The sequence below is a fragment of the Typopeltis vanoorti genome, chromosome 24 (genome assembly GCF_054136105.1).
Source record: "Typopeltis vanoorti isolate ZY-2024b chromosome 24, IOZ_Tvanoo_1.0, whole genome shotgun sequence".
Lineage (NCBI taxonomy): Eukaryota > Metazoa > Arthropoda > Arachnida > Uropygi > Thelyphonidae > Typopeltis > Typopeltis vanoorti.
Window position 1 is genome coordinate 17,308,225 of NC_143572.1, and position 16,409 is coordinate 17,324,633.

Sequence of the window (16,409 nt, forward strand, 5' to 3'; positions counted from 1 at the left end):
TCTATGCTAGCATTCATTGATATAACTCTGTCTTTAATAGTATTCCTACTTAATGGTAACTCTTTAATGTGCTTTACAATAGCTTCCTTATTATGAAAGTCCTCAAATAAAAATGGTGCACACTTTACGAAAGCTTCTTTAATATAATCACCATCACTAAGTGGTTTCCAATGTTCAACAATGGTATGTGAAATACTGTAACTTGGGCTACTAAATTTGAAGGTCCTGAAACAAATTTAATTAAAGTCCCTGATTTTGATTCTGCCAGTTTTAGATGTTGCGATATGTATTCTTTGCGTTCTTCAAGTTTTTTCTAGGAGCCATTTGTGCTTAATTTCAAAATGTCTTCTTACATTCCAAATTCCACTCACAGATAGCTCACCACACAATTTACAGAGAACTTTATCACCTCTATCAATAACACCTTATACCTGATATAACACCTTATATCAGTCCAGGCATCTTGGAAATTTCTTCCACTTCCTTTCTGTGATAATTTAAGTTTTTTATTGGTGCTAGCTGCTATTGTAAAAGGGTTTACAAATTAAAAAAAAGCACAGTTATATAGAGCGGTAATTAAGCAGTAATAATTAATAAGAACTAACATTTACTGGAAATGAATTATACACCAGCAACTGAAATTACTTAAGTGGCAGACCATGCAAGACTACACTACTTCTTTCAGCAGAGTTGCCAGATTTATTACCGATACCTTTGTAGCAACCTTGTTACGTTTTACTCTATATCATGCTACTAAATAGCAGCTATTTAGTAGGTTTTGTTGTGACGTCATCATAAGTTGTTGCTATTTGCATTATTTAACAAAATTTACTGAATTTATTGCAACTATAAAAATGTTTTCATTATTTACTCAGATTAATTCAATATTTAATGCTGCGAATTATATTTTCTGTTAAAGCAGTTTTAAATATGTTTAGAACTTGTATTACTCAGTCGAGAGACTTGGAATGCATGTATGAATGAATTTCACACAGAAGTCAAATGAAAACTTTAAGTTTATAATATATAAAGCATGCATTTATAAGTATGTATCGTATAATATTGATAATAATTTTTATAAGTTTTTATAATATCACTATAACTATGCAGAAATTATAATGATTAAAAAAGAAAACGTAAACTAAAAAAGCTCATTGTTTATAGGCTAGTTACAAAATAAAATAGAAATAGGTTAACTATAAAATAAAATTCTTTCAATGAACCGAAACCTACCTTCGCCTTAACTGAGAGCGATCTTACACGATTTATCATCTTTTCATCAGAATACCAATATCTTTCCATATCCAAGGTGTGTCACCTGAAACCCTCAAGTGTGTCAGTGCTGACACGCGTGTCACAGGTTCGCCATCACTGGTCTAGGATTTAGGGTGGTGCAGTATAATAGAAATTTTCTCTGAATCTGAATAGGAATTGGCACCAGCTCTGAAACAAAGAAATTGGCGCTATCCAACTGCAATCCCTTTGTCTATGTGCACTACTCTTTAAGAAAGTTTAACGGCCCAGATTAAATATTGAGACTGCATAGGAATTAAAGTGTATTAACTCGATGCATCAAGTAAAGAACTTTTATTGAAATGAGGTTAAGGAAATTATGTGAGGGAATAAGTCAGGATTAAGATCATAAACCAGGACATTAAAAGAGAAAAGAATAAATATTACAATATATCAAAAAAAAAATATTATTTTACACAATTTTGTATGACAATTTCCCATACTTTAGGAATAGCAAGAACGTCATTACGATTTAGATCTGGTCTGTGAAGTAGGGATTCAGCACTTTAAAGATCAAATCTAAACCATAATAACGTTCTTGCTATGGGAAATTGTCATACAAAATTTTGTAAAATAATTTTTTTTTCTATATATATATATATATATATATGTTATCTTATCTTTTTTTTTCCCACTCCAGATATATTTTAATTTAATTCTATAACACGATACTCCACGCATATTGGGATTCCATTGTTATCATGCACCCTAACTGTATGTTATAGTATTGCTTGAATTAACTGTACTAACAATGTCCTAGGATACTTAGGATGAAAAATTCGCCATCATCATTAAATTCCTGACATGTACCCTGAAGGGGTATACAGGATATCATAGTACTACATGAAAAACTTACATCATTAGTAACTTCCTATCTACAATTTTCCTCCAAATCAGTCTGTTACTTGTCAAGACTCCAACATTATCACATCTTTTATTTCTGATGAAAAGCCAAATGGCTATATTTATTGGCGAAGTTAGTTAAATTAAGGGGATAAAAATATACTTAGTTAAATTATAAAATTAGTTATATAAAGATTAGTTAAATAAAATTAGATAAAATTAGTTAAATTAAGAGGATAAAAACTCATCTTAGAGTTTCGCATACTGGCTGTAAAATAATAAGGGATTTTTATCCTCTTAATTTAATCTAATATTTCTATTGTCTAAGGCACTTTGTACCGTATCAATCCACCTATATCTTGGTCTTCCTCTGGGTCGTTTTCCTGCCAACCTGGCAGAGAACACTTGTTTTGCTAACCTTTCCTTGTTCATTCTGTTTAAGACCATAATACCTGAGATTAGCTCTGCTAATGCATTCCCGGATGCTGATAATGTCAAGTTATTTGCTAATATTCTCGTTTTTAATATGATATTGCCATTGATGCTATCTGATTCAGGACTCTCATATCTGTGGTCTCTAGTCTTTGGTCAAGTCTTTTACTTCTGACCCAGTTCTCAGATCCATAAGTTAAAACTGTCTTGTATACAGCTAATTTAGTGTTCCGACAAATTTCTCTCTTATTCCAATTGACTTCCTACAATACCAGCTTCCTTGATTCTGTTGTCTATTTCCATATTTAATTTACCATCTTCACTAAAAATCATGCCTAAGTAGCTAAAATGTTTCACTTCTTCCACAGGTTCCCCGTTCACAACACAGTTGACATTTTCAACAATTCTACCTATTTTCATTGTCTTTGTCTTTTTAATGCTGACCTTCATACCACATCTATTACAACAGTTATTCAATTTAGTCAGGGAATCTTGCAAACTTGAAGCGGATTTATTTAGAAGTATAATATCATCCGCATAAAGCAAAGAGCTGACATTAACATCTCCAATTTTGATATCATGTTTAATACCACTTTCCTTCATAATGCGATCCATATAAATAATGAATAACAGAGGGGATGTACATCCTTGTTTCACACCAGATTTAACATTAAACCATCTTCCTGTACTTTCTTCAATTCTAACTGTTGACTTACAACTCATATAAAGACGAAGTATTGCTTGATATAATGCCCCATTGACACCAGATAACTGTAGCGTATTGAATAGCTTCTCTCTTGGCACCTTGTCATATGCCTTTTCCAGATCAACAAAACTTAAATACAGATCTTTGTTATATTCCCATGCTTTCTCAACTATTTGTCATAAAGTGAAGTTCTGATCCTAACAATCTCTATTTGACCTGAATCCAGCTTGTTCTTCACAAAGCTTTTCTTTCACAATTCTTCTCAACCGTTTCTCAAGTATACTTGCATAGATCTTGCCAGGAACACTCAGTAGGGAAATATCTCTGTAATTCTCACATTCAGTTTTATTTCCCTTTTTATATATGGGTACTATTAGAGTTCTACTCCAATCATCAAGAATTCGTCCCTCTGTCCAGACTTTCTGAACTATGCAGTGCAGCCACGGTAAGACTTTTATACCACCATACTTCAGCATTTTTGATCGAATATCATCTACTCCTGCTGCATTTTCACATTTCATGCCCTTGATGGCTTTTTCTATTTCAAGTATGGATATCTATTCTTGACCGTATGCCTGTTGAGTGTTTTTTACCACTGTGCTATGACTGCTTGTTCCATTTAGCAATTTCTCGAAGTACTTACTTCAAGGATATCTTTTCATACTTCAAGGATATCTATTTCTCCTGTTTTCATTTCACCTTATCATTTCTAACTCCTTTTACAGCACTCTTTCCTCCATTTCTAAGTTTCTGCAACAACTTCAAGAATATCTTACCACCTTCTTGATATTTATTTTCTATGTTCTTGACAAAGTCCTCCAATGACCTTTGTTTAGCTAGTTTTACACATTATTTCGCTTTCTTACATTTGTCTCTGTATTCTACAAGAGCAAATGCTAACTTATTTGCCAGGAACTTTTGATATGCCTTTCTTCTTTTCCTTCACTGCCTCTTTAACTTCCTGTGTCCACCATGGAGTTCTGATTTTTCTATCCTTGCAGTCAACCTCACCACATGCCTCTCTGGCTGAATCAATCAGGGTTTTCTTCAAGGCTTGCCATTGAATCGCCAAGGTTTGGTTCCTGTTTTCAAACTCTTTCATTTTTTCTTCAATAATCTTTGTGTATTTTAGCCTACAGTTCACATCTGAGAGCTACTCAACTTTTATTCGCTTTAAAACTTTCTTACATGTTATTCTTTCAATATGAAGTTCAATTTTATCCTGCTCAAGACTAAATAGTGATCACTTCCAATTTCAAATCCTCTGTACACTCTGGTGTTGTGCACCAGGGAGAAAACATCACTATCAACAATAACATGGTCAATGAGACTTTTCTTATTCCTTGCCTCTTCTCTCCATGTGAATTTTTGCACATTTTTATGTTGGAACATGGTGTTAGTAATAACCAGTCCATGTCCTGAGCAGAAATCCAATAGGTATTTGCCATTATTATTAGCTTTGCTCTATTCTCCAAATTTTCCCAAAATATGTTTGTATGTCTCACAATCATTTCCTACTCTGCTATTTAGATCCCCAACAAGGACCAACTTTTCCTTTTTTCATTCTGTCAGTTGCTTTTTCTAAAGCATCAAAAAATTTCTCCACTTCTACCTTAGTAGAACCTTCTGTGGGACCATAGGCACAAATATGTCTCATTGTCCAATTCCCCATTCTGATATTTGCCCACATCACTCTACTTGAGACTGCCTGCCATTCAAGAAGATTAGCCTTGTATTTTGTGTTGAATACTATGGCTACTCCTCCTTTTGCTTGATTGTCATTTCCTGAATATAACATTTTGTATTTATTGCTCAGAAAGATCTCACCAGTTTTTGTCTTTTTTTGTTTCAGTCACCTCTATTATGTCGATCTGGTACTAATCTAATTTCTCAGCTAGCTGCATTTCTTTGCCATTCAGGCTTCTTATGTTGATAGTACTGATCTTCAACTCTGGTGATGTTGAGTTGGGGTGTGCGTTCGGGTTTGTTCCAGTAGCTTACTTTTCGCCGTTCGACCTGGTTCCCCGACAAAAACAACGGGGCCTTGTTTAACCGGGCAACGCCCCAGCCGGCATGAAATTTTGTCATGTTGTACCATCATTTTCTATATTGGTTTAAGCCAATAAGAATACAATTTGGTCGGCTAAATCCCAAATTGCCAGCCCATCCTCATTTGTTCAGTATCCAGGTAGATACCCAACAGGGTGCACCATGAGAAGGTGAGGATTGGACATTAGGTCAGAAGCCCTGGTCGGTTCTCCGCATTCCTTTAAAAGGTATGTGGAGGTCTCCTCTCAGTTATACAGCTTTGACCCTTAAGCACCCTGGATGAAATATTTACTTATTAAAACTTATTATTACTGTGGTCATTATGTGTGTTTGTTTAGTCATGAATTCTCCACAGGTTACATTGTACAATAAATTCCAAGAATATCACTGTATATGATTTTCCCTTATCTAATACACTTTTCACTTTATCATCACCCAATCCTGTATTCTATTCCTCACTACTCTCTCCATCATCTTAACTACAACTGTAGTTATAAAGACTGGTCTATAATTGGAAACTTCTGTCCTAGAACCATGCTTGTGGAGTGTTATTATTTTGTCTTCTTTCCACTCCTTAGGAACTTTATTCATAGCAAGACTTTCCTTAAACAACATCAAGGGCATAGCTAACTGTTGTGCACATTCCTTAAGAATAAGTGGCAATATGTCATCCATTCCCACAGCCTTATTAACATATAAAAAATAACTTTTTAAAATATAACCCAATCAACACCTGATACACCTCTGATTCTTTCACTTCCAATTCTCCTAATACTTGTCACCCCTTCTGTATACAGCAATCCCTCGATTAATGCGCCCCTGATTAATGCGTCATTTTTTTTTATATCCAAATTCGATTAGTGCACCTCTAAAATTCGATTAGTGTGCCTATATACATCTTAAAAATAAATGCTACAGATTTTAAAAATTTTTGATCTATACATTTTTTATGGCTAACTATTTAAAAAATCACTCACCAGGATGAAGTAATTTAGTTACCGATTTGAAACATTTTAAAAAGTTATTTTTTAATGGCATACTACATTATTTCCATGTACATTATGTTCCAAATTTACCACCAAAATTTATGTCGTCTGCTTTACATAGCATTTTGCTGATCATATCACATGCAATTGTTTTCCTTATTTTTTTATTTTAAACTATTTTCCTAACCTTTAATCGTGAGCAAAAGAATTAGTGAGCCAAAAATAGAAGTATGAAAATGATTCGAAAAGTAATCTCACTGGAAGAAAAACTTGAAATAATAAAAAATGAACAAGGCGAGTCCAGAGCAGAGATAGGACAAGAACACAAAAATTGGTGAATCAACTGCTGAATACAAAGAGAAAGGTAAGGCTGCTTCAAGTTCATCATGCATGCACTTGAAATCAAAGTATTATAATGATTGAATTAGAGAGACTTCTTTTTTATATGGATCGAAGATTGCAACCAAAAATGGATCCTGCTAGACACTGACCTTATTAAATCAAAAGCATTGTCTCTTTGTAACCTGGAAAGAAAGAGCTATCAATGATGGAAAAGAAGAAGAATTCCACGTTAGTGGTGGGTGATTTGAGCATTTCAAAAAGAGAAATAGCCTACTTAATATTCTAATCACAGGAGAAGCTAATAGTGCAGATAAGGAGAAAATTGTGTAAGAAGGAGACTATTGTGATCAACAAATATTTAATGTCGATGAAACCGGCCTTTCTTTGGAAGCAAATGCCTTCCAAGACTTTTCTAGCCAAATCAGAGAAATCTCAGCGTGGTTATAAAGTCGCAAAGTCGAATGAAATTACTGCTACCAATATACGAGCCATTTGGAAGCACATTCTTCCACATTGTGCAAATGATTGTAGAAGCTTTTCAGAATCTAAGTTAATTAAATCTCATTCTGAGAAGTTAAGTGATTCCGATCTGCTTTTTAGATACACAGCGGGAAAATTCTGAAGAATATGAAGAAAATTTAATCACTGACAAGTCCAAAGAGGTTTCACAGAAACAATTTGAAAATGGTTTTTGTACAATCGAAGTTTTAAAGCAGCAATGCTTAGAAACTGACCCTGGTGGAGAGAGAACCAGTAAAATTTGCAGAAGAGGCAATAAGGCCATGCCGTCAGTTGTATGGAAAAAAAAAAAAAAAAAACAGAATGCCGCAAATTATGTTAGCTCAATTCTTTGTTAAGAAGCAGAATAATAAATTTCTATTCTGAATATGTTTTATTGTCTTTCAGCAGCTTCATGGTTTTTCTTTAACAAGACGCTGAGACATACCCTAATTCTTTTATAAACGAAACTCACAGGTTATTATATTCGATTAGTGCGTTTTCGATTAATGTGCCTGTTTTAAAGAACGCATTAGGCACACTAATCGAGGGATTGCTGTATTACACAACATCATTAAAAACAGAACACTGAGAATGGGCTTAGAGTGTTAAACATGATTTTTCGTGCTCAACCTTGATGAAATAAGGGCAAACAATTCTCTAGTCGCTGGTTTTTCTCTAAGCAGATATGCCTACCCCTGGGAGGATACTTTAAAGTTTAGCACTTGATAAAATTTACATAATACCTGTAATATTGCAAAATCAGCTTTTCTTGACATTTTCATGTTATTACAAAATATATTTTATTAAATTTTTCACCATGTCAACACATCCATAAAATATTGAATATATTCATAATAGTAAATTGCAGCAATATTATTGAAGTCATTTATTCACGTCAACTAACCAAGACACAACTGCTGATGATTAAACAAGAAAAATTATGCAAACATTTTCAGTCTGCACTAGTAATTTGTCAAAACTGCCTCTGTACTGATATGTGCCTTTAAAGAAAAAACAAACTGAAATTATCTGAGTATTTCACTTAATGTTATCACAGAAGATACACAGAAGAAGCATCAACGAAAAAACAGGTGTAGCTAGCAAACAAATTGCTGATATTATAAAGAGGTGAGATTTTCCAAAATAATGACTATATGATGCTATAATTAGACTGAGGAGAGAATACAGTTCATGTTGGAGGTTTAATGGAATAATATCAGCACTGAGAAAGGATTAAGAGGATTAATTCAAAAAAGAAAGACTTTTCATTGAATCTGCATCTGCACTCAGGAATCAACCGAATTTAAATAAATATGGTTGCATTAAACTTTCCAAAATTTGGGAAACATTAATTATCAGAGATCCCTCTTTACATCCTAGGCCAATTGCAAATGCCCACAGAGGATGCACAACCTAGATAGGACTTTAGTTTCACTCACTACTGTATTATATTTGTGTGTATGTTGTTACAAAAGTTTTTTTGTTTTTGTAATCCCTGAAGATGTCTCTGTGATGGAGACAAAACATTGGAAGTATTAAAATTGTTTTTAATCCTTTCTCATCATCATCATCATCAAATTCCTGCCATGTACCCTCAAGGGGTGTAGAGGATATGATAGTACTACATGAAAAAAATTACATCATTATTAATTTCCTATCTACAATTTTCCTCCAAATCAGTCTGTTACTTGTCAAGACTCCAACATTATCAGATCTTATATTTCTATCATCTAAAGCACTTTGTACCGTATCAATCCACCTATATCTTGGTCTTCCTCTGGGTCGTTTTGCTGCCAACCTGGCAGAGAACACTTGTTTTGCTAATCTTTCCTCGCCCAATCTGTTTAAGTGACCAAACCACCTGAGATTAGCTCTGCTAATGCATTCCTGGATGCAGACAATGTTAAGTTCTTTCCTAATATCCTCGTTTTTAATATGATACTGCCATTGATGCCATCTGTTCACGCCTATAATTTTTCTCAGGATTATCATATCTGTGGTCTCTAGTCTTTGGTCAAGGGTTTTACTTCTGACCCAGCTCTCAGATCCATAAGTTAAAACTGGTTTGAACACTGTCTTGTATAGAGATAATTTAGTGTTCTGACTGATTTTGTCTTGTATACAGATAATTTAGTGTTCCGACTAATTTCTCTCTTATTCCATATGAATTTATTCAATTGACTTCCCACCATACCAGCTTTGCTGATTCTGTTGTCTATTTCTATATTTAATTTACCATCTTCACTAAAAATCGTGCCTAAGTAGCTGAAATGTTTTACTTGTTCCACAGGTTCTCCATTCACAACACAGTTGACATTTTCAATGATTCTGCCTATTTTCATTGTTTTTGTCTTTTTATTGCTTACCTTCATACCATATCTATTACAATAGCTATTCAATTTAGTCAGAGAATCTTGCAGACTTGTAGCAGATTTATTTAGAAGTATAACATCGTCCGCATAAAGCAAAGAGCTGACATTAACATCTCCAATTTTGATATCATGTTTAATACCACTTTCCTTCATAATGTAATGCATATAGATAATGAATAACAGAAGGGATAACGTACATCCTTGTCTCACACTAGATTTAACATTAAACCATCTTCCTGTACTTCCTTCAATTCTATCTGCTGACTTACAACTCAAGTAAAGACCAAGTATTGCTTGATATAATGCCCCATTGACACCATATAACTGCAGCGTATTGAATAGCTTCTCTCTTGGCACTTTGTCATATGCCTTTTCCAGATCTACAAAACTTAAATACAGATTTTTGTTATATTCCCATGCTTTCTCGACTATTTGTCGTAAAGTGAAGATCTGATCCTGACAGCCTCTATTTGGCCTGAATCCAGCTTGTTCTTCACCAAGCTTTTCTTCCACAATTCTTCTCAACCGTTTCTCAAGTATACTTGCATAGATCTTGCCAGGAACACTAAGTAGGGAAATACCTCTGTAATTCTCACATGCAGTTTTATTTCCCTTTTTATACATGGGTACTATGAGAGCGCTACTCCAATCATCGGGAATTCGTCCCTCTGTCCAGGCTTTCTGAACTATGCAGTGCAGCCACTGTAAGCCTCTTATACCACCATACTTCAGCATTTCTGGTCGAATATCATCTACTCCTTTCCACATTTCAAGCCTTTGATGGCTTTTTCTACTTCAAGTATGGAGATGTATTCATGACTTCATGCCTGGTCAGTGTTTTTTTACCACTGTGCTGTCATCACTGCTTGTTTCATTTAGCAGTTTTTCAAAGTAATTACTCCATACTTCAAGGAAAGCTTTTTCTCCTGTTTTCATGTCACCTTTATCATCTCTAATTCCTTTTACAGCACTCTTTCCTCCATTCTTAAGCTTCTTCAACAACCTCCAGAATATCTTACCACCTTCTTGATATTTATTTTCTATGTTCTTGCAAAAGTCCTCCCATGACTTTTGTTTAGCTAGTTTTACACAGTGTTTAGCATTCTTGCATTTGTTTCTATATTCTCTAAGCGCACAAGCTGACTTATTTGACAGGAACTTTTGGTATGCTTTCTTCTTTTCCTTCACTGCCTCTTTAACTTCCTGTGTCCTCCAGGGAGTTCTGATTGCTTTATCCTTACAGACAACCTTACCACATGCCTCTCTGGCAGAATCAATCAATGTTTTCTTCAGAGTTTGCCACTGAATCTCCAAGGTTTGATTACTGTTCTCAAACTCTTTCATTTTTTCTTCAATAATCTTTGTGTATTTTAGTCTACATTTCACATCTGAGAGCTGCTCAACTTTTATTCGCTTTAAAACTTTCTTACATGTTATTCTTTTCAATATGAAATTCAATTTTATCCTGCTCAAGACTAAATAGTGATCACTTCCAATTTCAAATCCTCTGTACACTCTGGTGTCCTGCACCAGGGTTTTCTCCCTGGTAGAAAACATCACTATCAACAATATCATAGTAAATGAGACTTTTCTTATTCCTAGCCTCTTCTCTCCATGTGAATTTGTGCACATTTTTATTTGGAAAATGGTGTTAGTAATAACCAGTTCATGTCCTGAGCAGAAATCCAACACATATTTGCCATTATTATTAGCTTTGCTCTTTTCTCCAAATTTTCCCAAAATATTTTTGTATGTCTCACAATCATTTCCTACTCTGCTATTTAGATCCCCAACAAGGAACAACTTTTCCTTTTTTATTGTGTCAGTTGCTTTTTCTAAAGCCTCAAAAAATTCCTCCACTTCTACCTTAGTAGAACCTTCTGTGGGACCATAGGCACAAATAAGTCTCATTGTCCAGTTTCCCCATTCTCATATTTGCCCACATTACTCTACTTGAGACTGACTGCCATTCAAGAAGATTAGCCTCGTATTTTGTGTTGAATACTTTCTCAGTGCTGATAATATTTCACTAAACCTCCAACATGAATTCTTCACAGCACATAAGCCTCAACACATGGAAAGAATACAGTATTCAACAGTAAACATGATAATACACTTCTTCTACAATTTCGATGTCGTTTCTAGTTTCATGAAATACTTTGTTTCACTTCATTAGGAAATAAAATGAATAAACTAAGAACTAAAAACAAGAAAGCAAGTAAAACAGTTAACATTTCTAGTGAAAAATATTTGAAAATGTTTAAACAATAGAAAGTTTGCATTCACTATCATGCTGAGGTTTAGGAAGTTTCAGATGTTCGGGATTTTGTTGATTGCGTAGAAAGCAACTTTTAAGTTTTGTTGGCAAAGCAATCTTGCTATTTTATTTGTGATTGATTGTATATATAGAAGAATCCATGTGTGTGTGTACGCTCATAAATGTGGTCTCAATGACCTTCCTAATTCATGTATGTTGATTACTCTTAATAATAATAATAATAATAGTAGTAACAAGCGACCCTCAATGAGTCAGATACTCATTGAGGGAGGCCATATTAATCACATAACATGTCATACCTTCTGCTGATTCATTCACTATCAGCACTCACAACCTCTAAAGGGAAGGCCACGCTAGTTACACACTGCTCTATGAGGAAAAAATCAAGCTCTCATCAATTTCTTGACTGTATTCATGCTCTTTTGTCCTATCCCCACACTTCATAAAATGAAAAAAATCCATTTACTGGTATCTGGTATAACCCTTTCAAACGTTTGTAGGTATCTATCATATCATCTGTCTTTCTCCCATCTTTTAGAGTCTGCAATCCACAAATTCTCAATCTCCCCTCATAATCTACATTTCACAGTCCCAATATCATCTTTTACATTCCTCTTTTGCAAGCCATCCAAATGTAACAACATCATCTTGAAAACAAGGAGATCAGACCTGCACACAATAGTCCAGATGAGATTGTATCCAAGCCTTGTAAAGAAGCAGAATGATTTTCTTATCCTTACATATTAATGTTTGCTTCAGCATTGCAGTTATATTATCCTCTGAGTTGTATTCACAATCTTTGCTATATGCTTGTTGGAAGTTTTTCCATGTGGTTATATTATAAATTAAAGATGTCAAAAAATTATATTCTTGGTTTAATCCTTTATCCAAGTGTAAGCAAACAAAGTTGCGCCTGAAGTATTTTCAGGACAGGGCAACTCATATATAGAGGCTAATGTCTTTACATCATTTGCCTTAGTATCCCATAATGCAAAGCACATCTCCTGACGGACATGTATAATGCTATGCATTATGGTAAGGGTCACTACCCAGACTGGTTTCGACTACACCTTTTGGCACCCACTGATTAGACCTCAATAACCAGTCTGGGTAGTGACCCTTCCCATAATGAATAGCATTATACATGTCCATAAGGAGATGTATTTTGCATTATGGGATAGCAAGTTTTTACAGCATCCTGTTCATAGGCACATTATCCGTGGAAGTACATTTCTTTCTGGAATAATGTTTGTATTGGAACAAAGACTGGATCAGTTTTTCTAAATAATTTCACTAGCAAAACAACTATTTGATTTTAGTGGTGCACATTTAACCAACTTCTGTTCAATGAAAAACTCATTAACAGATATATTGAAACTGTTACAGCATTATAAACAATGTATTCACTGATATGATACATTACTATTCAAATTCTAAAGATTTTCATAAATTATATTTGTGCCAGTCATTGTTTAAACTCATTATTTGTTTTACATACACTGATGTTAATGGGAGAGGAGTTTGATAGGATGACATTTCACTGATTATACTGCTCTGGCACTGTATCATGTTTCTATTTAATCCTCCTCCTCCTCCTTAATGTAATTTCTATCTTTTTGGATTCAGGTTCAATTACTCAGACAATGTAATTAGCAGCATTCACTCAGGTCATTTTAGATGGATCCATTGTATTCTCCAGTGTTCACAGCTGTTGTTTACTGTGTGTTCTCAAACCAGTTTGTTTGCTTTCTTGTAGTAAGAACCTGAGATTCCAGAAGGGGTAACTCAACCATACCTGTATGAGATTTGCTAAATCAACTTTGGTTGAAAAAAACTCTAATTTCATACTAATGATCCTCACATCTATGAAAAGAATTGATCCTGGGTCTTCTCCAACTGAAGACATGCACTGTGATGGAGAAAAAATTATTTATCAGTGCACTTAAAGATGAATTCCCTTAGATTTATTTTAATGATGGTGCATGCACAATAGTGGTAGGACCAGTTATTTGCATTTGATATCTACTTATACAAATAAACTGTAACAGGAAGAGTATACCAAAAAATTGATGACATATTTATTATCTAATAGTTCTAAGAGTAAGAGTTTTCTATAACAGAATAATCTTTCTCATCTATCAGATGATGGGTTGAGTCCAATATGAAATCTTTGCCATTTCTGTTATCGTTCTGAAGCTCAATAATTGTGACCTTTCATTCAAAGACTGCAGCCATGTTATTTTTTATTTATTTTTATTTTTAGTCTGCCGTTTGAACGTCTTCCTCCAATGATTCCATTCAATACTATATTTGGTAATCTCTGAGAGGACATTCTCTGGAGGTGTCAAAACCATCTTATACATAAATCATAAAGAAATAATAACAGCAAATAATAATATTGAATACATTTTCTACATGAATTTGTTAACAATTTGTAAAAAAGCTATGAAGTGCTAATACATGCTAAAACTGTCTATCTTGATTTCTTCTATTTCCATTCTACTGATTTATGATAATTATGTAAGATATAAATGTAAATAAATCAATAAATAAAGCTTACCACACTTAAGGTATTAATAAGCTTTCCTTCTTTAAAAAACTTCTGCATGATAGTAGTAATCTCAGATATTTCATGTTTTCCAGAAGTAGCTTCAGCACCAACTTTGGTACCAGTCTAAAAAAAAAAAATATTCGCAATATTTTAGCAATTCTGACACCACTTCAGGTATACTGTGCAGAAGAGAAGTGTGTGAGACAATTATTATCCACATACCAAGGACTATTAATTTGGAATTGACATAAATGCTCACTCCAGATTCTATTCTGCAAACTTATTTATGAAAACAAATGCACAATGTTGTTAATTTTGTCACAAATGGTAAATGTTAATTAGGTCATTTGCACTAAATTAGAAATTTGAAGGCAAAAATGGTCATTATTACACAGTATTCTAAAGTAAAATATTTTTCTGAACAAAGTGTTTCAAATTGGAGCAACTCATTCTAATGAAGACTCCCTGTTCAGGGATTTTCTGTGATTTTCATTACATTCGTTCATATAATAATAACTTAAATCATAAAATGTATGTGTCCCTACATATTATATCATAAAGAAATAATTTCTCTCTCTTCTGGAGGCAGCAAATTATAAAACTATACAGTAAGTATGGGATGAGAACACATTATTATAATAATAAGTCTCGAGAAGAGACTAAGCATTATATCATGTTCTCAATAGTGCATTATTATCATGCTACTTTCAAATTCATGATATACTTTTTCATCATCTCTTCTTCACTTAGATTCAATGGCCTGTCATGAACAAGTAACTTGGCCTTCATATTAACTGAATTAATACATTAATAGGATGGTTAATCCTATCTATATTGTGTACTATGTTTGTCAATTGCATGGTGTGTGTGTGTGTGTGTGTGTTGCAGACTGAAACCAAATATCACCAAGAGTAAACCTCTATATGAGACCGGCTAACTTGCTTTTGGTTGAAAATACCTTAGATGTGTTCTTGGGATCCTAGCTGGAAGTCAATATCTTCCCAACCAAAGGGCAATGTCATTACTGACAGAGCTATAGAGACTCTTTTTCATTTGATAGGCATTTCCTTCATAGATAATTCTTTATGTTAGAAAGTAATATAATAGATCATGTTATACTTCATTCTGATAGAACTATATTTTACAAATGCAGTTCAACAAAACAGGACTCAAATCTGTGATGTTTTGCAACATAAAAACATTTCTCGAGTTTCAATTATGTGTACTTTTTGGGGGGGGGTCAGAATTTAACAGAAAAGATAGAATTGCCCCTCCCTCATAGAAAATAAGGTTTCACAAAAAAAAAAAAAAAAAGATATAATTGTATCAATATTACTGAGAATCCAACTAATGGGCAGCTACATCAGCAAGTGTTATTCTGATAATTAAAAGTAGAATAATGGTTTGGACATGGATATATGTGCTGTTTGGATAATATGGTTGCTTTGCAACATTGAGTAACAGTTGTAAATGAATTATCATGATGCTGTTTTAGAGGGTTAAAAGATCTGGATACCATCACATTCAGATGTCTCCTGCTCAAATATATCCCAAATCTCAAATATAACATTTAAAGAATTCTTTTTTGAGTTTTTCAATAGAACATGATTAGAAGAAGCCTGAGCAAGTTCAGATTCAAATTTTCCAGGTTTTGAGTTGAAATCCTGTTTTGTATGAACATTTCAAATCTTTTATGCCACTGGTATTTATCCTACAGCTTGAATATTATCCCATATGCGAGCTGTAGGTAAGCCATATTAACCCACAGTCCTATTGCTCTCATTTCAATCTTTTTTTTCCCTTAATGAATGGAATAATTCATTAAAAATCACTTTGGCAATACATGAAGATCTCAAATAGAAAACAGATGACTAATATAATGGATTCCACCAACCAATTGTTTACAACAAAACAATGCACAAATGAAATTCCACTGGTAACATTGTAAATTCTTTATTATACCATATGCATACCAATTCGAATTTCCTTATTCGTCTTCCCTTTCATATTGTGCTCAATGGCAACTTGTCACAACTAAGTAACTTTCAAGAAACCA

The 16,409-nt window shown here is 33.8% G+C and overlaps 1 protein-coding gene across 4 annotated transcripts in view; it reads right to left on the reverse strand.

The window, feature by feature from the left end:
• The window catches only part of LOC150092959 (uncharacterized), a 538,308-nt gene that overhangs the window by 200,662 nt on the left and 321,237 nt on the right, over positions 1–16,409 (reverse strand). For all 4 annotated transcript variants that reach the window (XM_090413661.1, XM_090413660.1, XM_090413659.1 and 1 more), the window contains one exon: positions 14,363–14,476. In XM_090413661.1, the coding sequence (XP_090269787.1) occupies positions 14,363–14,476 (114 nt within the window). The remainder of the gene's footprint in view (positions 1–14,362; positions 14,477–16,409) is intronic.